This window comes from Drosophila virilis, chromosome 2 (genome assembly GCF_030788295.1).
Source record: "Drosophila virilis strain 15010-1051.87 chromosome 2, Dvir_AGI_RSII-ME, whole genome shotgun sequence".
Classification (NCBI taxonomy): Eukaryota; Metazoa; Arthropoda; class Insecta; order Diptera; family Drosophilidae; genus Drosophila; species Drosophila virilis.
Genome location: NC_091544.1, coordinates 15,194,522 through 15,215,613, shown reverse-complemented (window position 1 = coordinate 15,215,613; position 21,092 = coordinate 15,194,522). Strand labels below are relative to the sequence as shown.

Below are 21,092 nucleotides of genomic sequence, written 5' to 3'. Positions count from 1 at the left end.
TCAGATAAGTCGTATGTTGTGTAGAACATCTAACACAGAAAACACGATAGCTTTTGCCATACCGATAGAATCAACACTATTTGTACAGCTGCTATCGATAGTATCGACATTATTTTTGCAGCTCTACTGGCAGAATCTACGGAGAAAAAGTAAAAACGTATAAAAACCATTAAGTGCACATTAATCGCGCAAGTGACTTGTGGAAAGCATTCCACTATTTCAACATGGACGAAGGCATAGCGTTGAAACAAGGAACAGACAAACGCATGGGCACAACGTTGGATGACGGTCCGCCCGGCGTGGATGGCAACGATGCGAGTGAAAAAAACGAGGCGGCAGCAGCCGCAGCGCCAGCGTCCCGCAAAACCAAGTCGACCTCCCGTCGACGCTCAACATCCCGACGTCGGTCAAGTTCGCGTCACGCTACATCGCCGCCACCCATTCGTCGTAGGCGCTCGCATACGCGATCACCGACGCCGCCGCCAGCTTCTCGTCGGGGACGCTACGATTCACCGGACTATGGCCGATATCCGGCACGACGTCGCTTTGACCGCCGACGCTCACCAGATCGTGATCGCGATCGTCGCCGCTCGCCACCGCGTCGTGGTCGACGTGACCGGTACGGCAGATCCCGGTCGCGCTCGCGCAGTGCCTCACTACCAAGGCGAGGGAGCGGTCGTGGGGTTAGTCCAACGTCTCGATGGTCGCCTAAGAAGAAGCCATCTTCGCCTCCGCTGCCAGCACAGGCAGTCCAACAGTTGCCGCATCCTGTCCAAGCCGCTGCTTACGGTGTCATGCCGGCGGCAATGTACGGCCAAGCAGCTTACGGCGCACCGGATGTGTACGGACATCAGTACAACATGGGGCCATCGAATGCCTTCCCGCCGGCGGGACCTCCACCTGGATATGCCATGCAGGGTCCACCACCCACACAGACTGCCGGCTTCAATTCAGGCTACGGCGCCTGGGGCGTAAATGGTGAGCTAGATCATTTGAAGTGTATAGTAAAGTGTGCTTAATAAAGTAAATGTTTTCTAGAATATGGACAGCAAGTTTGGCTGCCGCAGCCGCTGGCCAATGTAACTGCAGCGACACCTGAGCCTCTAGCAGTCCAGCAGGTTGCGCTGGCGGCGCCAGGAGCACATCAGCAGCAGCCACCGCCTGTAATTATTGAGGAGCAACCAACTCCGGCGCTTGAGAGCGCAGGTTTGCCAGCACAGGACGGTAAGTGTGGAAATGAACTTTGCCTTTGCTACTTACGACAATTCACATGCAAACCTCTCACATTATATTTTATTGTTGTCATGATTTACGCGCCCCCTAACAACAACAAAAAACAAAAACAAAACCAAAAACTTGTATGTAATTGTAATTTGTTAACTGTAATTTATAATATGCGCTTGCAAACGCACAAAAGTATTTAAAAAATGCATTGTAAAAGACATTCAGAATCTAGCTATAAAATCGCAGCGAGAGCTTAAACTGACACGGACTTGGGCTCTGGCGACACTTGATATATTGAATTCCATTTACGTAAGCAAAGCGAAACAATTTGTTGTTTTCTGTCGTGTTTTGTCTAAGACTAAACTTCTCGCCTGGGGGGAGAGCGGCACACAGTCAGCAGTTACGTCACGGCGGACGGTCAGCCGTCAGCCCCAACACGCACAACCAATTCCCGAGGACAGCAGTACAAGCCGTCAGATCCGATATGCTACAAACCGATTCGTTCCGGCGAACGCATCCGTTGGTCTTATTGCCAACTGTGTGTAACTAGCCGTGAAATGCACTCGAGAATGCATTTTGTAAATGAAATTTGAACTTTAAATCAGCTAACGAGAATGTGCATTAATTAATTTCTTTCTCTCACTCCCACCCAAATCAACAAATGGCAGCTGTGGCGCAGGAGGCGGAGAATCAAAAGGAAGAGCTAAAAAAACAACGAACCAACTATGTGAAGAAGGTGTCGCTGCTCAAGAAGGAAATGAAAGTGTTAAAGGAGCAACGAAACGATCTGACAGCTGGCGATGCGCCACCATCGCCAACCACAAAGAATTTCATTGAGGAAAATGATCGCCTGCAGGTAAGTCAGGGATACAGCAAACCATGCGACTCCCTTCCTAATTATTTTCAACATTCAATTTGCAGGTGCAAATCAAAAAGAAACTGGACACTATAGAGAACGTCATAGATATGTTGAACGGCATCATTGGCGACGAAGAGGCCGACGAGGAACCAGAGGTCATGCCAAAGAAAGAGCAGGAGCCACCAATTATTAAATTAGTTCAACCAACTGCTTCTGCTGCCTCCACTACCAGCGAGAGCTCTGATAGCTCGGATTCCAGCACATCGTCGAGCAGCTCATCGGAGTCATCCACAGAGGATGAGGAGAACGGCACTGGCGATGGCAGTCCCACTAATCGCCTCAAGAATCGCGCAATCAAAACAATGAGAGCCAAACAGCGACAGATTGCACCTCCGGCTAAACCGGCTGCGCCACAAGTTCAAAACTACAATTATGTATTCTTTGATCCCGAACAGCATTGGTGTGAGAGCTGCAGTGTGTTCCCAAAAACGGCGCGCGATTATTTAAAACATTTGCATGCAGAAGAGCATATGAATCGGGAGACCATGGAAACGCCCTGGCATGTGGGCATCGATCATGATCCCTATCCCACCTTCGATAAGGCGCCTATTAAGCGTGTCCCCGTACGTGGCCTACAATTTCTGGTGCCCGCCAGTGCCTGGTACTGCAAGTTGTGCTGCGTTTGGATTGGCGATTTGCACTGCGCCTCGGCGCATCTCAAATCTCGCACGCACGCCAATCGATATGACGTAAGTGTTTCATAATTTGCCAAAATTATTTCATTTAATATTTCGAATTTCCAATTGCAGTTGTTTATGAAAAAGCAACCCAACTACGAAAGCGAGTGGCTAAGCAAACGTGAACGCGCCCAGCAGCAGCAGCAAAAGGAGAGCGAAGAGGCCAAGCTCAAGAAGGCCAAGAAGGAGGAAGACAAAACCTCTAAGAAGCGTAAGAAGAAGAGGTATGTATCTTTTTATATAACAGTGTGCAGTGTACCAATAAGAATTGGATTAGGAGATAAAGTGAAGTTATCGCATCTTTGACCTGTGAATTATGTGTATTATTGGTTAGAACAGATAGTCTTGCATCTGTTAAACGCATTTTTATAAAGGATTTATAAAGTTTTTATTCAGCTGTACCAAAATATTGAAAAAGTAGTGCATTTTTATGTATATTATTATTTTAGACGTTATAATGTTTTAGCCCTAAGTATCTAATAGATACTAAAGTATTTATGAATAAGAATTGCAATGTGTGTTGTAAAGTGAAAAAAAGCAAAGACCCTAACCAAAGTCCACAAATAAGATAACATATCTATTAGAAGCAACGAAATGATGTAGCGGAAGTTTGGAGCTGAGCAAAGGGTATCTCCTAGTCGCACTCTAATTTAACATTGCAAGATTATTAAGCTCTGTTTTACTTTAATACAGCAGCGAGAAAAAGAAAAAGAAGCACAAGCATGGCAAGAAACACAAACGTAATGCGAATGCTGCGAACAGCACATCCACTTCAACGGATAGCTCCTCGTCGGATGAGGCGGATGAGGTGCAGCCCCCAAAGAAAGGACATGTTACAGCGGATGGGGCGCCTCCCACTAATGCAGCCTCAATACGAGTGGCCATGCGAAAACAGGATGCTAACACGCTGGACCAAGAGGAGGGGACGCCACTAGTGGTGCCGCCGCCACCGCCGTTCATTAAGGATGCTGTAAAAGATACAGCGGAGCGCGGTAAATGGACACCTGCCAGTAATGATGTGAAAGAGAAGGAGGATGATCAGAAGAAGCGCGACGATGTCATGATGCAGCAATGGAACACAGTGCAGCCAGTTATAAGCGAGAGTGAAAAGAAGCTGCTTGAACAGCTCAAGGGCAAGCTGAAGAGCAAGTCGCGGCCGGCGGATGAAAGTCGAAATTCAACTGCTGCAGCTGATGAGAAGTCACGGCGTCCCGCCTCCAAGCGCAGCAGTCCATCCCCACGCAGTGGCAGCCGCGGACGTACCGACCGCGATCGGCGCGACCGGGAGCGTGATCGCGATCGTGGCCGTGAACGGGACCGTGAGCGGGACCGTGAACGTGATCGCGAACGCGATCGTGATCGGCGTCGTTCACGCACCCGCTCGCGCAGCCGCGGTCGAAGACGCAACTCACGCTCGCCTATGCGCGGGGGGCGACGCAGTCGCTCACGTGACGGCCGTTGGCGTCGGAGTCGCAGTCGCAGTCACACTGAGGAGCGCGTTGAGCGGCCGGTGGTCAAGCCAGCCGAGTTCCGGCCGCGTACATTGCCCGAGCGCAAGCAGAACGATGCCAAACGCGACAAAAAGGAGACGGCGGTGAAACCAAAAGTGGTCAAGAGCAATACAAGCACCGCAGCCAATACGGGCAAGAAGTTGCCCTTCATTGGCAAAATGCCAGTGCTGAAGAAGCAGCCAGCTGCTGCGCCGATTGTCGGCTACAGTGATCCAAGCGCCTACACCAATGGCGGCACCATGGACAATATACCAGTGGGCCCACCACCACCACCGCCGCCGCCAATGGGCATGGCGAGCACTGCGCGCCAGAATGCGCCGACAGCGGCCCAAATCCAAATGGCCATGATGGAGGATGCTTTTGGCAATGCGCCACCTTTTCATCCCGATGCCGGCATGATGATGGACTACGATGAGCTAATGCCCGATCCAGTACAGTTTGCCAATTTGATGACACATTGCCCGCCACCGCCGCCGCCCGGCGACAGTTCAAATGCCGTTGGCAACGAGACCCTGAACGCAGATCAGCTGGCAAGCGAGGACAATGGTGAGGAGGATGTTTTACCTCCAGGCATTGATGAGGCCGAAACGGATCTGGTGCCCCAGCCGTTGGTAGCGGCGAAAACAACACGCGACGGTGAGCTGCCCAAGGATCTGGCTGAGGCACTCGACATTATATTTCCAGCGGAGAGACCAGCGGACGCCGAATCCGATGAGACCAACCATTTACCAGCCGTGCCGCAAACTATAACCACCATTGTGGAGGATGAGCCTGTGCTAGACGAACACAATCTACAGGATTTGGCCAAGCAGGGTATACATCTGGTATCCATTGAGGAAACCACGTCAAGTTCAATGCCAGCCTCCATAATTGATGACGCCGCCAAATCAAACGATTCGCCCATGCAAATAAGCGCAGATGAGTCGTCTCAGGGTGGCTATCCACAAGCGAATGGCAGCGCGGAAAACCAAATTCCACACACAATCAGCCTGAAACAGGTGGTGGCGCAAGACATACCCATGCCTGGCTCACCGCCAGCTGACCCCATTGAAGAGGTCAAGGCCAAAACCGAGGAACTGTTTAATGTCGGCGACATACCCCAACCACCCGACTCGCCCACAGACAGTGAGAAGTTGAGACGCCAGGCGGAGCTGGATGAGTTGGCTATGCTGGGCATTGACAGCAGCGACATGGCGGCACAATGTATGTAGAGTGCACCTACATCTACACACGCACACGCACACTCACAAACACACACCCGCACCCACACACACATACACACACACTTCACATACTTATTCCAATAATTTGGCTTATATTCTCAACTTGTGTATTTATTTAGATGCGTTATAAGCCTTGATTTGTCAATTTGGTCAAGAAACTGGCTACTGGAGGCGTCATCAGCTCTATCTCTGAGTTAATCGCATGCAAGGGTTGGGGCTGCAATGGAGGAGCCCACGTTTAATTCATTTTATTAGTTTTACTTTATTCCTATGTATGAATGTGTTTATCTGACGAAATGTTCTCAATAAATGCACATATATGTATGTAACATATGTATGATTAAACTAGAACTACCGTCTTTTCATTCTGCTTTAAGCAAACGAATCCGTAAACTGTAGTTTCCGGAATTTAATAAGTAAATTTTCAGATTTAAGCATGAAAATAGTTTTAGTTTTGATTACGAGAGCTCAAAATGGAAGGGTATATGTTACGGATCCAGGAATTTTATATTTCTCAACTTTTGTCAATTATGCCATAATTTATTACCACAAAAATGGGCCTGTTTTGAATGGTTGTGAAACTAAGCCAGTATATACATTCATGTGTGTATGCAAATAGGTATACATGTGTGTATGAACATAAACATGTGCATGTCATGCATGTTTGTATGTACCTATGTGTGGCTATGTGTTATCTTTTACCAAACATAGATACATTTATCTGCAATTTTTAATTATCCCACCCGATGTGCATCAAAGTAGAAATTTTGTTTCTAATTAGTAGCCCTACTTTGCGATTCTCATGAGTTTATGAAGGTTTTCACAGTTTGTTTAGGCAATTTTATAAGCTTTATCGCTGGGCTTCTCACACTTTGGTTTTTTCAACAATACTCTATTTCTCTCTCAATTCTAAACATTCTCTTCTGTTCTCCTGCTTTTACTCTCAACCCCTCTCCACTTCTTTTGATCTTTCAGTAATGTATATCTACAAGTAAAATTCTGTTTTCCACCTACTTGTAGATGGCCATAATACAATTTTATAATTTACAAACATGTAAAAGCAATTCCAGACCTGGGCGTGATTAAATAAAACATGTACTGATTGTTTATATCAAATGGCACCTAAATCTGTTTAATGTAAGTTATTAAAAAATATTGATTAATACTAATACACTGCACAACAACATCGATGAATGTGATTGGATCCCTTAACAAAACAATTAGTTCTTAATAGATTTTGATGTTTGTTCGCTTGTTATCAAGTATATATGTATGTCTATATAGGTACACGATTCTCGCTATTAGTTACAAAGTTAAGAGTTGTAGGTAAGTGTAGTTACTAAATTGTTTTAGTTACAAATTGTGTGGGGTCAACAGATGTTTTGTGCGGCCTGAGGATTTGGGACACAATTATAAAATGCTGGATTGGAGGTTTTGGCCCTTGGAATACGACCAACATGTCGTATACTTAACATGATCTTTTGGCTTATGTGTGTATTAAACATGGTTTTTTTGTTGTGGTTGTTGTTGTTGTTGTTGTTTTGTTTTATGCATAGGTCAGTGAGCTATAAATAATTTTGAAACGAAATGTGTGCAGTCGCCGCTGTTGCCGGTCGCCCCGAGGATTTGGTGCCTGCTATAAGTGTGTCACACGCAAACCGGCTGCTGTCTTGTTGCGTCTAGTGCCGGGCGCGTTGTCATCGCCGCAGCCGGTTAGCTAGAACTATAAGTCCGTAATGGGTCCGCCGGCGAGGCTGAGTCTGTTGGCTGTGGCAGCGGTGCTCGGCGTCACACCTGGATTCCAATTCGGCTGGCTGGCCACCTGGGCGCTTAGGTCTTTAACCAATTTTTCGAGTCTAAAAGCAGTTGATCGAAACAGCAGGTATTTGTTTTTGTGTGTGTTTTTTTTTTTTGTTTTCCGCGCAAGACAGAAAGGTAGAACGAGAAGAGCAGAAATGCAAAAAAAAAAAAATACTGTAAGTGAGTTTTGTTGTGTTTAGTCACAGGAGACGCTAAAACATGATGAGAAATAGGTTATTGGTGCGGCATCAAAGCGGTGCATGCATGCGAAATGAGATGGTGCGATTGAAAGGTCGGGTTAATGGAATAACAGCTTGTACATATAGAGATAAATAAAAGAACCATATAGAGCATAGACTACACCCACGCTATGATACGCTGATTGGCCTCCTTACGTGCGCTGGTCGCTTCGCTGAGTTCGCGCTTCAGTTGGGCATGCTCCTTTTTGCGCGGCAGCAGCGGCGGCGGTGGCGTGGGCGTCGTTGCCAACTGCTCCGACAATGATGCAAATTTGGGCGGACTTTGCACTGGCTGAGGCTGCGGCTGTTTTGCTGTGGGCGTGGCCAGACCATTGCTGCGAGATTCATTGCTGGAGCTGGACAGTCGCTTGTTGCCCGCCGCACTCAACGCCAGCTCTTCATTATCCTCGTCCTCCAGCTGCACCTCATCATCCTCATCCAGCAGCTGTGTGGGCTGCGCCGGCGCCTGATGCACTGTGCCATAGTGCAGATTCAGGGAGTGTGCGCGTCGAGCGCCGCCATTGGGAAACCCAAAAGGTGTCTTGCCACGTGCGGCACGTGCACGTTCGTTCTCGTATATAATGTCGTGATACGCCTGCCGTTGATTGAATAAGCTGGCCAAGGCCTGGCGCAAATATTTGTTCTCCGCCTCGAGATGGGACACCCGCTTGTTCGTCTCCTTGCGCTCGACGCGCAGCTGCATCACATGGGACTGGAAAATGAGCGCTGCAGTTATCAGTTGGACAAAGCTCAATGTGGACATACCTTTAGCTCATCTATGTCACGCAGTATGCGCACGTTGCCCTCACTCATGGACCACTGGCGCTCCTCCACCATGGACTTGACGCTGTGTAAGGGAATTCGAATTGTGAGTACTTGCTGAGGCCTTGAGCGATCTGACGACTTACCGATTAATCAGCGCATCCTCACGCACACGCGCCGCCTCCTTGACCTCGCGCACAACATCCGTCATCATGCCGGGCGTGTAGGCGCCTAAAAGATAGCCAAGAATTCGGATTAATAAGGAGCTGCTTGAGCTGGTGTGTAGGAAGTGGCCTGTATATGTAGGTTTGTGTGTGTGTGTATAATATATACCTGAATGAAAGGTGGGCGCTGGACTGTGAGTGCCACCGAATCCGCCGCCAAATACCATGGGCTGACTTTGTGTGCTTAATCCGCTCAAGCTATCTCTACGGTGCCGCATGCCCCCGCCACCAGCCCAGGGCTGGCCATTGGGAGCGTGCTTCAAAGCTTCGATATCGACTGGGTGTGTGTTTGTATTTACGTAGTGTGCAGTGTGTGTAAAAGATAGATAGGCGAAACAAAGGTAAACGAAAATACACAACAAATACGAACAAAAATAAATGCATACAAAATACATAATTCAGAACAGCGTGTAAATACAGAAACTTTTCAAATCTTCAATAATTACAATTTCAACAACAACAGCAAGAACAGGTAAATAGAGCCAAAGGACTTTACAAATAGGATAGAGTATACAGAATTATTGTATAAGTATTCAACGAATTTACAGACTGTCTTCCAATGTATGTACAATGTAAGGATAAACAAATAGAAGAGCTCTAGTCGAGGGCGCCCGACTACAATATACCCTGTACCCAGCAGTATAATTTTGACATGAAATGTTTAACGCATAGAATGAGACATCTGTGATCGGTCGAAAAGTGGTTTTATGTATAAATGCTAAACAGGTTTCCGTTATCTTCCTTTCAAATTTACAGACAAACGGACATGATCAAGTCGTTCCAGCTATTGGCATTGATCCATAGTGTACAGGTTGCGCTCGGAGCTGCGGCCTGTTTCTTGTTGCACAACTGCAATATACTCTTTTTCTGAGTCATTTTCAATGGGTACAGGCTATACTTGGAAATCCTTTTTGGCGACGCACGCACCTTTCGTCTCGTGCAAATTGCGACAAATTTTGGAATTCGTTTCGTGCAGTATGTTAATCTGTTCCATTAGTGCGGCAAAGAATTTATTCTGGTGCTCCAAGTCGCCATTGCCATTGCCAATGCTCGCGCCAGGGGCGCCATTGCCATTGCGACAGTCCGGCGTATTCTGACCGCTTAGCTTGGAATCATTGTCCGAGGGATTCAGCAGGCAGGGATCACTAAAGCGAAAGCTGCAAGAACAGTAAATGCAATTAATGTCGTTTCCAATTGGCAGTTGGATAATTGTTTTACCCGCGACTAATATTCGGATTGCTGCCGCTGCCATCTAGGACATCGGTGGAGTTCTGGTCATGCTCCGGACTGGCGCCAAAGCCGCCCAGCATATTGACCAGCGGCGGCAGGCTGGCAAAGTCCTGCCCACCATCGCCAGGAAGCGGCAGGCCAAAGCCCAGCCCGTAGCCATTGGGCTGTTGCGGAAAGAGCATGGGATAGCGATAGCTAAGCGGCTGGGAGTGCTAGGCAATAAGCGAAACAGTTAACTATTTTGACCACAAACAGTTACAGGCCTTAATGGCCAATACTCACGCGTTGTATGCCCAGGCTAAAAGGCGTGGCAGCGCCCATGCCAAAAGGTTGCGACTGCGAACGCATAAGAAATTGTTGCTGCTGCTGCTGCTGTTGTTGTTGTTGCTGCTGAAATTGCTGTTGCTGTTGCTGCTGCTGTTGTTGCTGCTGTTGCTGTTGCTGTGCCGCTGCAGCTGCCAGCGTTTTGCCAGCTGCTGCTGCTGCTGCTGGATTAAAATCTAGGAATTCCGATGACGAGGACAATTGTGCACTTGTCGCATCCCGCAGGCAATTCTCCAGCCAAGCATCTAAATGATCCTTGGCATATTGCTCGCGTGCGCTGCCATTGCTGCTGCTGCTTTTGTTTTTGCCGTTGCTTGTTGCTGTTGCTGTGCCCGCTGCAGCAGCTGCCGCTGCTGTTGTTGCTGTTGCGGCACTGCGTGATTTCAGTTTCTTGCGTTTGGTGGCATCCACAGCTGAGCGCAAAAAAGGAAAAAGCAAATCAATCGATTAGTTACGCTTGCTATTGATTGGGTAATTCAATTGAACCGGGTCAAAGCGACAGCACAGGCCGCTTGGGAGTATCCCTGCCCAGTTGCGTTGTTCACCTTTAGACCTTTTTCTATTTGGCTTTTAATTACAGTCAACAATTATCAATCACAGACTGCACTGGCGCATTGCGAAAACACAAATGACTCAGAGCCCAATTGGCTGCTAGCCAGGCTTAAAAGCTCTCTGAATGCCCGCTTTGGATTATTTCAGGCCACAAAAATGTCGCGTTGCGCATTCTCAAAACGAGTTTTCGCTCGCATTGAGATTTGCTTTTTGGTCTTTATATACCCTGCACTTATCGAAAATGGGCAGCCAGACGCAGTAGTCTCGATAATTATCAAACTCCTAACTTTGTTTGTTTGTATATATTGAGAGAGTATAGATATTGTTGGCACGCCGAAGATTTAATACCCTTATAGACTTTTGTCTTGCGGTTTTACAGATATTTAAGCACGTAAATGTTGAGTTTGCCTGGAACACAAAATATTTTCTCATACAAAAACTTATTCAAAAATTCAATGCAATTGAAAAAATGGGCACATGCTATCTAGAGGGTATCTCTTGTGCATTCGAGTACTTTTACTTGTATGTTTGTTGTTGCTCTGTTTGTTGTTTTGGTTTCAGTTAGCTAAATATTTGAATTCGTTGGGAATTCGAGCGCCAGCGTTTTCTCCTTGGCTTTGTCAACGTTAGAGTTTCATTCGCAAACCGGTAATTGTATGCAGAAACATGTGGGCGGGACGCGGAGAGCAGCTGCCTTCAATGGCAATCCAATGCATAATTGAATAGACCATGACTCCATGGGAGTCATATGCCCCGCATTCCAGCCACATGCGCAAGCCGCCGTTCGCCGGCGACTCCGCTGCATTCCCCCCGGGAGCTTACACAGTCCGTTTAAATTTAGCAAAAGTCTCGCAGAGAGCTGCCCTCGTTAGTTGTTGCTGTTGTTCTTGTGGTTGTTGCTGCGATCATGGCGAGGGGCGTGCACGTTCTTGGCGCAGGGTGGCCATGAGGGTCCTATAAATAGCATGTGAGCGAGTGATTAAAGCGGATGTGGCAAGAACAAGGAGCAGCCAGGAATAAAGGCGCGCATATGGGCTACATACGTAAATGGTGGTGGCTACCCAAGTCAGCTAATGATATATGCTTCGAATACAATACATTTGCCAAGATAGGCACACACACACACACACACAATACATGTCTGTGTTTCAAGCGAATCCTAAATTTAGAGCGAGAGCCGCTGTTTCAAGTTGCGAGCTCACACTGCAAACGCATTTCTTGAAAACTCATTAGAGTTCTACTGTTCGAAAGGAGGAAACGGAAAGCTGTCGGCAAGTTATCACAAATCTTCAATGGAAACTTAAAAGTATTAAGTATTACTATCATTGTTATTTGCTTATTATATTAGTATAGTTAATATAGGTATTTTTATTATCATTGATATTAGTGTTATTATTTTAAACAAATACGTTAGCTTTAATCTTTTTATTAATTTGATCAGTATTATTATTATTATTAGTATTATTATTCTTATTAGTATTATTATTATTATTATTATTAGTATTATTATTATTATTATTATTAGTATTATTATTATTATTATTATTATTAGATTAACTATTATTATTTTAAGTATTATTATTTTTATTCTTATTTGTATTTTCATTATTATTTTGGTTATAAATATTGTTAATATTTATTTCACTATTATTTCAAAATTAATATTATTTCATTGCAATTTTTATTATTATTTTTATTGTTATTATTATTCTCATTATTATTTTTATTATTATATTTTCGTTATTAATAATAAAATTATTTGTTTTATTATTAATTAGTAGCCTTGTTAAATAGAATAAATTCAATCATGCAGCTGGGTTTGAACCGGCTTGCAGGCCCCATACCATATAGACATAGGTATATTGTATAGGAATTGCTCACCAGCTTTTTTATAAACAATGTTTAGAATAGTCTATGGTTATTCTTATCGGATCCAGCGTTATTTCTCAAACAATTCATGATGTTATATGTGTTGCATGTGCGCAGTTCTCATTGTTAACTTCCGCCCCTGGATATAATCATTTGCTGCTACTGGTTGCAGCAGAGCCTACTGCGCCCACCTCCAGCCCAGCTCTGGCTTAATTAGCAAGCATTTAATACATTGTTCCCAATTCGAATCGCATTCGCATCAGTTACCCAATTTCAATGTCAGATCGCGTGTATAGATTTCATAATAGCCCCCAATTGAAATTAAATCAATCACTGACCGTGAACCTGCACACACACACACACACACACACACGTCGACAAGTTGGGGACGTGAAGAGAGTCGCCACCTGGCACGCCGTGGAACCAATATGATGCAGGCCTCTCTAATTGCAACAGAAAGCAGATGCTCCGGGGGCCCAACTAATCACACACAAGTCACAAATTAACGTTCGGCTGGGGGAACTTTCGAATGGCACAACTTTGTATAATTTGTTTAGTTTTTGAATGTTGCACAACAAATTTGCAATTATGAAAAGCGTGTTTCGTAAAGGGCGAAGGGCTAGGTAAATAACCATCAAAATGCGTTAAAGAAAACTAGAGAAACGCTGAATGAGAATCGAAAAAATATATGCAAAACGAGCTGGAATAGATAGCACAGACAGCTGAGGGCATGGGAAAACTTTTATGCAAATACTCATCTGAGATGTGGGATTTGGCTGGGATTCAAGTAAATTATATAAATTATAAATCAAAAGTCTCAAGAGTTGAAGTTGAGAGATAAATTGAAAATGCTTTATACTCGCATATAAATAACAGTTAAGAGTGCGTTAGACGGGCGTGTCCGAATAGGGAATACCCTGGACCAACCTATACTAAATCTCAATGAGATATATTTGGGGAAGAGGCCAAAGATGGAAAATAATTCATCTGTATGAACTATACTAGAAGCAATATGTCAAATTTGGTGAGTTTAGCTCTTGAAACCAAAGAGATTTCCTTAAAACTACAGAAATTCGATATTGATTTTTATCGATTGCTTCGGAACGTGCAATTTATCGCCTATCAAAAGTTATCGCTTATCGGCAAGAAACTTTTAGCAAATTCAAGTCTCTAGCTCGAATAGCCTTTGAGATCTTAATATACGAACAGGCGGATATAGTTAGAGCGACTCGGCTTTTGATGCTGATCAAGCATATAAATAATATATACTTTATGGGGTCGGAGATGCTTCCATTATACTCCTTTAACAGGCGAATGGAAAGAATTGTCATTTTTTGAAATGCTGAGATACTGTCGTTAATAATTAACTAAAATAGTGTACAAGATACACAGTATACTTATGCTAAGAAGATATAGTTATAAAGATAAAGTGCTCCGCAAGAGTTTAATATTACATAAGCTATTAAACAAATGGAATGAATAATTAAGATAAATATAAATATAAGCAAGAAGCAAGCACAAAAGATAAGCGCATTCTTTCATTTGTATTTGCCACAAGTATGTAAGCCATAAAATATTTCGAGATATCTGCACTATGTAAGCTACAAAAGATTTTCAGATACAAAAATAATGGAGATGTGCGTATGGAATTTCATACGAAAGACTCAATTATTGCCACTTAAAGTGTTGTCCGTAAATAAATAACTTCTGTTCTAAATGCAATTGATTCGATTCTAGTAAATGCAATAATATTACGTTACAATTTATAAAGCTGAAAGATTATTTAGACTATTAGCTGATATTAACCGGCTTTGCCCGGACCAAGTCGCTTAGCTTCTGTTTTTGAATTCCATTTCGAACAATGAATTTTACATAGATTATGGAAAACGCAATTTTCCATCAAATAAAGAACCAAAAGTATAAATCAACGAGGTTTACCTATTTGAATCTCTTGGAGAAAATCACGAAGGCGATATGAAAACTCTCGTTCTCGTTCGATCTGAGTGAGCGGATTTTGCGAAAAGTGTGAAACTAGTCTCACATGAATTTTCATAAAGATTCTTGAATATGAGTTGACCTTGACCTACGTTTTCACCAAGCGATCAATTATCCGAAAAGTGTGAAAAACCTGCCAAATGACTGATTAGGGACCTACTTAATATTAACTTAACCTTTTAACTTAACTGTCAACGGTCAACAACAACAAGTTACAGGCAACAAGGGTATTCAAGTTGTCTGTGCAGCTCTTTCAAGAGCCGTCCGTTTTCAACAGTCCGAAGCTATAACCACTTGAGAATTATAAGCAACAAGAAGGCGATAAAGCTGGCAAACCCAATAGAATTTGAACAAAGAACTATGAAAATGAGTTGGACGCAAACAAAATGAGTTGCACACAAACGATTTTCGCGATTTCTCCACACTTGCGGCTGGGATTTCTCGAAAGCCCCTCACAGAAGGTAACTATAATTAAAATTTCAGCTTCTACGATCAGAACAAACAATTTCATATATGGAGATATGCCCAAGTACTTCTAATTTGGGGCATTATTATTGAGTTATTTTATGGAAACTCGCGTCATTTATAAAGAGCTCCACTTAGAAAGCTGTTGTCAACTCCAATTTCTATACATATACAGTTTCCGATACATGGCCAAATGTGGGCGTTTCTGCCCATTGACAAATTATTTAAACAGCTGCCTCTTACGTTTGTTTGCCAGCGGAAATTGCGTGCGACAATTGTCATTGTGGCCAGCTCAGACATTGGTCTCAACTGGCTTTTGGCTAAGTTGGAACTGTGGCACATCGCGTGCCGCTGCCAACAGAAGTGTGTTGAAAAATTAACAGCATTTAGCTGCAGAGTTTTTATTTTATTATTATTTTTATTTTTAAGCATTTTTCGTTGGCCCGAACGCCGCTCGAGCGCAGCCAAGTGCTCACCTCTTTGTGTGCTTGCCACGCCCGCGCCCACGGCGCCTGGACTCTTGGACACGGGATGGGCTTTGGCCAGCTCTGGGCTGGCTCTGCCGGAGTTGGAATTAGTGTTGGTGTTGGTTGCAGTTGCCATTGTGGTCACGGCGCTGCCATCCAAGCTGCCGTTCCCGTTGCCATTGGTGTTGAACTCCATCTGCGTTGTGGTTGTCATTTCTATGCAAAACGAGTCGCTCGCCTGCAAAAGAAAACAAAAAATACAAATGGAAATAGTAGGCAAATGAGGAGAATTTGTTTGTATTGTTATTTAACAAAAGTTCCATTCAATGTCTGCGTTTGGTTCGTCTTCATTTCAAGGCATGTCTGTCGCCTCGCAACATCTCGGCATTCGACCATGAAAAACTTGCCAAACAACAGGGTAACTAGTAAATGTTCTTGTGTCTAGGCTGCTTGACTCAACGATACTCTGTACTGAGATCAACAACTGAAATAAAGAACTCGGGCAGCTTCTGCGCTTCTTCTCTTCTCCCTCCTCCTGCAAGCGACTTATCCGCCCGAGGAAACTTTAACCAGTTGCGAATTGCAAGCGTCATAATTATTAATGTTAAAAAACAGGATAAGAATCGGATTATACGGATTTCTTATCAAATCTAGCATACATGTGATATGTATGCGTATATATATAGATTCCCAGAAGATCTCCTTAGCCAGTCTGTTAAACCCTACGATGACTACAGGGTATAACAAAGTCTTGTAACTAAAATGATACTTTGTTATAGTTGAGGGTAAGATGAACATAGAGACAATGATCAAATAGCAAAACTGGCAGAAAGAAAACGTCAGTTTACGGAAAACACCTGTCTATTTTCTATTTTTCTTTAGCTTCACCTTGCGTGTTGTTGTTGCTGGATGTTTGTGTAGCCGTGGTGCTGCACAAACATTTTATTGATGAAATGTAAACAACAAGCACTTTTATCGAAATGCATAGCGTAAAGTGCGCGAGTGTAAACATATTGTCAAGTTTTGGTAACCAGGAGACAGATAGACGACAAGAGTTTAAACAAGGTGGCATACGACTGACCAGTTACGGGCAGGGGCAAGCGGAGGACACACACACTCAACACACACACACACACACACATGTTGTGATCTTAAGATAATGAAGTACTTGTATGCCGCTTGCAATTTGCATTTTGTGGGTTTCCATGCAGCTGCAACACAAAAATTTTAGCGGTTGGGGGAGAAAAGAAGAGACTTAGCCAAGTTAGCTCAACTTAGGTTTTTCAACTTTTAATCAACTTGCGTGTTATTCGAGTTAAAACAAAAGACATTAAGCGAAGTTTTCTTTAGGCCAGGCCGAACCTTTAGGCAGCCAGAACTTGGCTCGAATGATAATAGAACATAATTGCCAAAATAAATTGTCGGTTCTCCTGCGAAGAGAGAGAGAAGTCGCATTTAGCATTTAGTTGGCATTTAGCAAATATGTTGATACCAAACATTTTAGTTTAGACGAACAAAACTAAATGCAAAACCTAAATCGATTTTGTTCAGTTCCTTTAAAAGCTAAAACCGAACGAGCACAACAAAACAAGTAGCAAATGCACAAAGCAAAGCGAATAGTCTTTCGAATCATCCGGCTGCTTGCAAGTATTTTGGCTTTGCTTTCAAATACAAACGAAACATTGTTGTAATTGTTCTCACTTCAGTTTCTACTCGTTGAGCCTTGCTTTCCTGTTTATAATCATTTCACTGCCCTATGCAAAGCTATACTTGTTAATGTTCGTAGTCTAAGTATGCATCCGGTTCGAGTAAATGGAAACAGGAAACTTTGTTATATTCGTTTCGAGCAAGTTGGTCAACACGAATGCTTGAATGCAGCGTTTGCCATTTCGTAGAGATATAGGCAGGGCTCAAAATGCAAACAGCAGCCTAACTTTTGTGTAAAAAGGCACCTTCTATGCAGGGACTCGAATCTGTATGCTCGTGGTTGCATGTCTCACTTAGATCAGTAAAAGACAAGTTACAATACGCATATTTCGAGGCTAAAGTTGGGAAGTTTCTAAAGAAACAAACCTTCTGGCTGATCTGGATAACATTAGGAAAGTTGTTAACTGTTAAGCTAAGGTATATATGTATGTAGTTTTTTTTATGTGCACCTGCGACTGCATCATTAGTCTAATGGGTTTAAGTGCAACGTGTCTTTTTACAATGTGTCTTAATGTCTGAGAAAGTTGTTGGCCAGTAACATTTGCATGCCATTAAGAGAGACGGCCACAAACTGGAATGGTTGGCTTGTTTTAATGTGCAAAGCGTCTTCTTTCATTTATGACAGCATAATTGCCAGGCCGTTAGCTGTAAAGAAATTAACATGTGCATTGCTAGTTGGGTTCGGTTCTGTAACAGAATTAACAGAGCGCTGCTATGCTTTAACGCTTCGCTAGCGGCAATTATGCGGCTACAAAGTGCAAGATACATATGTATCTCTTGGATACGTACGCGCGTGCAATTGTATTTCTTGAAAGTGCCAAAAAAAAAAAAAAACTAGTTTGGTCCTAGACTTATCAAAGCGCCAAACTGGGCGCAACGAAAGTCAAACGACGCTTTGCATTCGCCACGCTCGTTACACAGATAAAGATGCAGAGATATAAAGATACTCAGATACAAAGATGCCTTTGCTGTGTGTGGGGATGCCAATGCCAAAATCTATGCAAGGCGAAAACAAATTAAAAACTAACAAGAAAGTGTACGAGTGAGAGTGAGAGAGAGAGAGAGAGAGAGAGGGAGAGCGGCATATTGCCCGTTAAGTACAACAAGTATCTCTAAGATACATGCATATACAATTATATTGTCTGTATCTGTGGCTGTATCTACACAAGCGCTAACGAGCGAAAAAGTTGACTTTGCCGCGAATGGGCTTGTTATTGTTGCCATTTTTTATTAACGTGCCGGCAAAAGGCCTTGCCACTTCACTAGTCAACTTCAAGTTGAAAGTGAATTAAGTTTTTGCTTTTCTTTGCTGCTGAGCTCAGCGAAAGGCGCAGCAACAACAACAGCAACAACAACAATCACAACATTGGCATCTGATGATTAATTAAATTAGCGATAGCGCAAAAATTTTAAATACCTCTTGATGATAAGTGGGTGGCACTACTGTATAACAAGCAGGTCTAGTAGGAATAGTGATATAATAGATTGCAACTATAAGCTATAATAAATTAGGAAGTTAGTGCAATGCTTTTAAATTAGAAATGAAATAGTCAGTATATTTCGTTTAATATCTGCGCTCAAAATCAGAAAATGAAATATGGTTGGAACAGAGGGAATTTATTTTAGCAAATGTTGCAATGTTACTAACATATTTCTGTAAAGTTCGTTACAGAAGCTTTACAGTAACATTTGACTCACGATTAACATTAGCATTAACAATAATGTTAACAGTATATTGAACATGAGCTTGCACAGTTATGTAAATTTTAATGTTAATAATATGGGTCATGTTACTGTAATATTAACATTAACATTCTTGAGTATGTCGCAGTCGATACCTTGCTTTTCCCTCAGCAAATCTAATCTCGCCAGCGCAATTAACAGGCTAATAAATTAAGGCACTGTAAGTCAGACTCGAGGTGTTATGACGCCTCTAACCAAATTAACACCAATGACACAAAAAACAAGAAAAAACGCTTTCGAGCTTGACGTTTGTTTAGTTTTGGTTTGTTTTTGTTTGGTTCTTGAGTTGGCCCTGATTAGTTGGCCGCAAGGTGAGAGCCGAACCGAAACAACAACAAAAACACATTCATTACTGGCAAAAACCTATTTTGGTGTTTCTTTTTATTTTCGCTCAAGTTCTAGGCTATTGACACGGTGCCAAGAAAAAAGGGCATGTCGCCAAAGAAAAGCACATGAAGATGAATTTCTCAGCTGGGGGAAAATAAAAAAAAAACAAACCCCAAAAGATAATGAAGTTTGAACGTGCGAAAAGTCTGTGGTGCCATCCACAAAAAGTAAAAAAAATATATAAAGCTTTAGAATTGGAAGCTACCAACTGCGCCATACTCTATTCCCTGTGTAAAAACAGCTGTATGCTATACTAGGCTCTTAAAGCTGTGGGCTATAAAATGAAAGCTCCCTTAGTCGAACTTGAACTGATCAAGTTTTGTCTTGTTTTAGTCTTTTATATTCTACAACCAATATGCCTATTTTAACTTTTCGAACAGGGCATAAAGAAGAACCGGTTTTTTTCTAATGGTCCAGGGACAACAAAAATCTCTCTTGTTGTGTGTATGTTTGTGATTGACCTTTCCCAAACAACAATATTTAATGACACCAATAAAAACAAAGCAAAGTGAAGTGAAATAGCCGGCGGCGACAGCGACAGCGACTGCGACAGCGACTGCGACGTTGATCAAATCACCGGACGCGATCAATGGCTAAATAGAAGAGAGACAAACATCAACACCAACACAAACAAAGATGAAGTTGCAGTCATTTGGTTTGTTGACCCAAGCGTAGAGCATTCAATAAAGTGAAGAAAATGAATGAAAGGAGAAATAGAGACAGACGCAGACGGAGACGGAACACGTAAAAGCAGCGATGACCAAGCCAAAGCGCACAAGGAGCAGCTACATACACACACACACATATATATATATATATATACACAAAGGCACAGACAGAGACAGCGGTCACATGGGACACACATTGCTCTGTTAGAAGAGACAACTGTCGAGTCCCCCCTCCGCAACGTTCTGTTCAACGGCAGACGACAAACAGAAAATGAAAAGCGAAATGCGTTCAGATGACGTCGTCGCTGGCGTAGGCGTAGCGATTCTGCCGCGTCTCTGCTACTGCCGCTGCTGCTGCTGCCAGCTGAGGCAGCTGCTGCTGTTGCGCCTGCATGAATTGGAAATGCTTTTTTTTTTATGTTGGCACTTGGTTCACATACCAAACAAATTTCTCAAGGTTTCGGAGCACACACACATGTGTTCACAAACACACACACACACACACACACACACACACACCTATATTTACAATATTGCTAATTATTAAAGTTACCTACGCGTTGCAATCGGAGCCGAATCGATGTGCAGTTGTACTTTAGCCTGTGCCGCTTCAAGTATTTTATAAGCAGTGCTTAATGATTTAATGCTAATTTGCCGCCGTTAATAGCAATAAAATAACACACACACACACACACACAAACACATTTGCTGGCTACTTTTGCTTTTGCCATTTCTACTTTGCGCAACGAACACACATAGATACAGCGTCAACTTAAAATTCTACACGTTTTGATTATTGAATTTGTTCAATGGATTTTGCGGCAGTAGTTTTTGTAGCTTCCGCCAACTATACAGTAGTTTTATTCGCAATTATTATTAACACAAACAACCGCAATGCGTGCCCAACAGTTCTGCGCAGCGACAAAATATACAGCACGTCCGATCACGACAAGCGTTGCCCGACAACTACGGTGGGACGGCAAAATGAAACAGAAACTGAACGACGCAACGGAATTGGCACGAAATGAGTCTATAAGATAAACTTAACGACAACTGGACGAATGATTAGCCAACTATGGCCAGTGCTGGAAAACGTTTGTAAATGT

At 43.3% G+C, this 21,092-nt stretch overlaps 2 protein-coding genes across 11 annotated transcripts; one reads left to right on the top strand and one right to left on the bottom strand.

Moving 5' to 3' along the window:
- The first annotated feature begins 100 nt into the window (after positions 1-100).
- Positions 101-5,905, top strand: LOC6630483 (zinc finger matrin-type protein CG9776). 3 transcript variants are annotated; one of them, XM_070207727.1, is made up of 7 exons: positions 101-978; positions 1,039-1,224; positions 1,893-2,080; positions 2,146-2,832; positions 2,893-3,044; positions 3,517-5,534; positions 5,674-5,905. In XM_070207727.1, exons 1-7 carry the CDS (start codon positions 225-227, stop codon positions 5,682-5,684), a joined length of 3,996 nt encoding a protein of 1,331 aa, XP_070063828.1. In that variant the 5' UTR covers positions 101-224; the 3' UTR covers positions 5,685-5,905. The 3 variants fall into 3 exon arrangements, with proteins under 3 accessions (XP_070063828.1, XP_002053759.2, XP_070063829.1); XM_002053723.4 differs by having other exon boundaries at positions 102-978; positions 3,514-5,534; XM_070207728.1 differs by lacking the exons at positions 101-978; positions 1,039-1,224 and adding an exon at positions 1,660-1,802 and having other exon boundaries at positions 3,514-5,534.
- On the bottom strand, positions 5,645-20,960 carry LOC6630484 (uncharacterized). Of its 8 annotated transcripts, none has more exons than XM_032438138.2 (10): positions 20,540-20,960; positions 15,491-15,719; positions 10,092-10,546; positions 9,798-10,021; positions 9,507-9,736; positions 8,689-8,856; positions 8,502-8,586; positions 8,359-8,440; positions 7,722-8,305; positions 5,645-7,410 (listed from the first exon to the last, which is right to left on the bottom strand). In XM_032438138.2, exons 2-10 carry the CDS (start codon positions 15,693-15,695, stop codon positions 7,278-7,280), a joined length of 2,166 nt encoding a protein of 721 aa, XP_032294029.1. In that variant the 5' UTR covers positions 15,696-15,719; positions 20,540-20,960; the 3' UTR covers positions 5,645-7,277. The 8 variants fall into 8 exon arrangements, with proteins under 8 accessions (XP_032294029.1, XP_032294027.1, XP_032294034.1 ...); XM_032438136.2 differs by having other exon boundaries at positions 20,544-20,960; XM_032438143.2 differs by having other exon boundaries at positions 5,645-5,771; positions 20,544-20,960.
- Between the last annotated feature and the right edge of the window lie 132 nt (positions 20,961-21,092).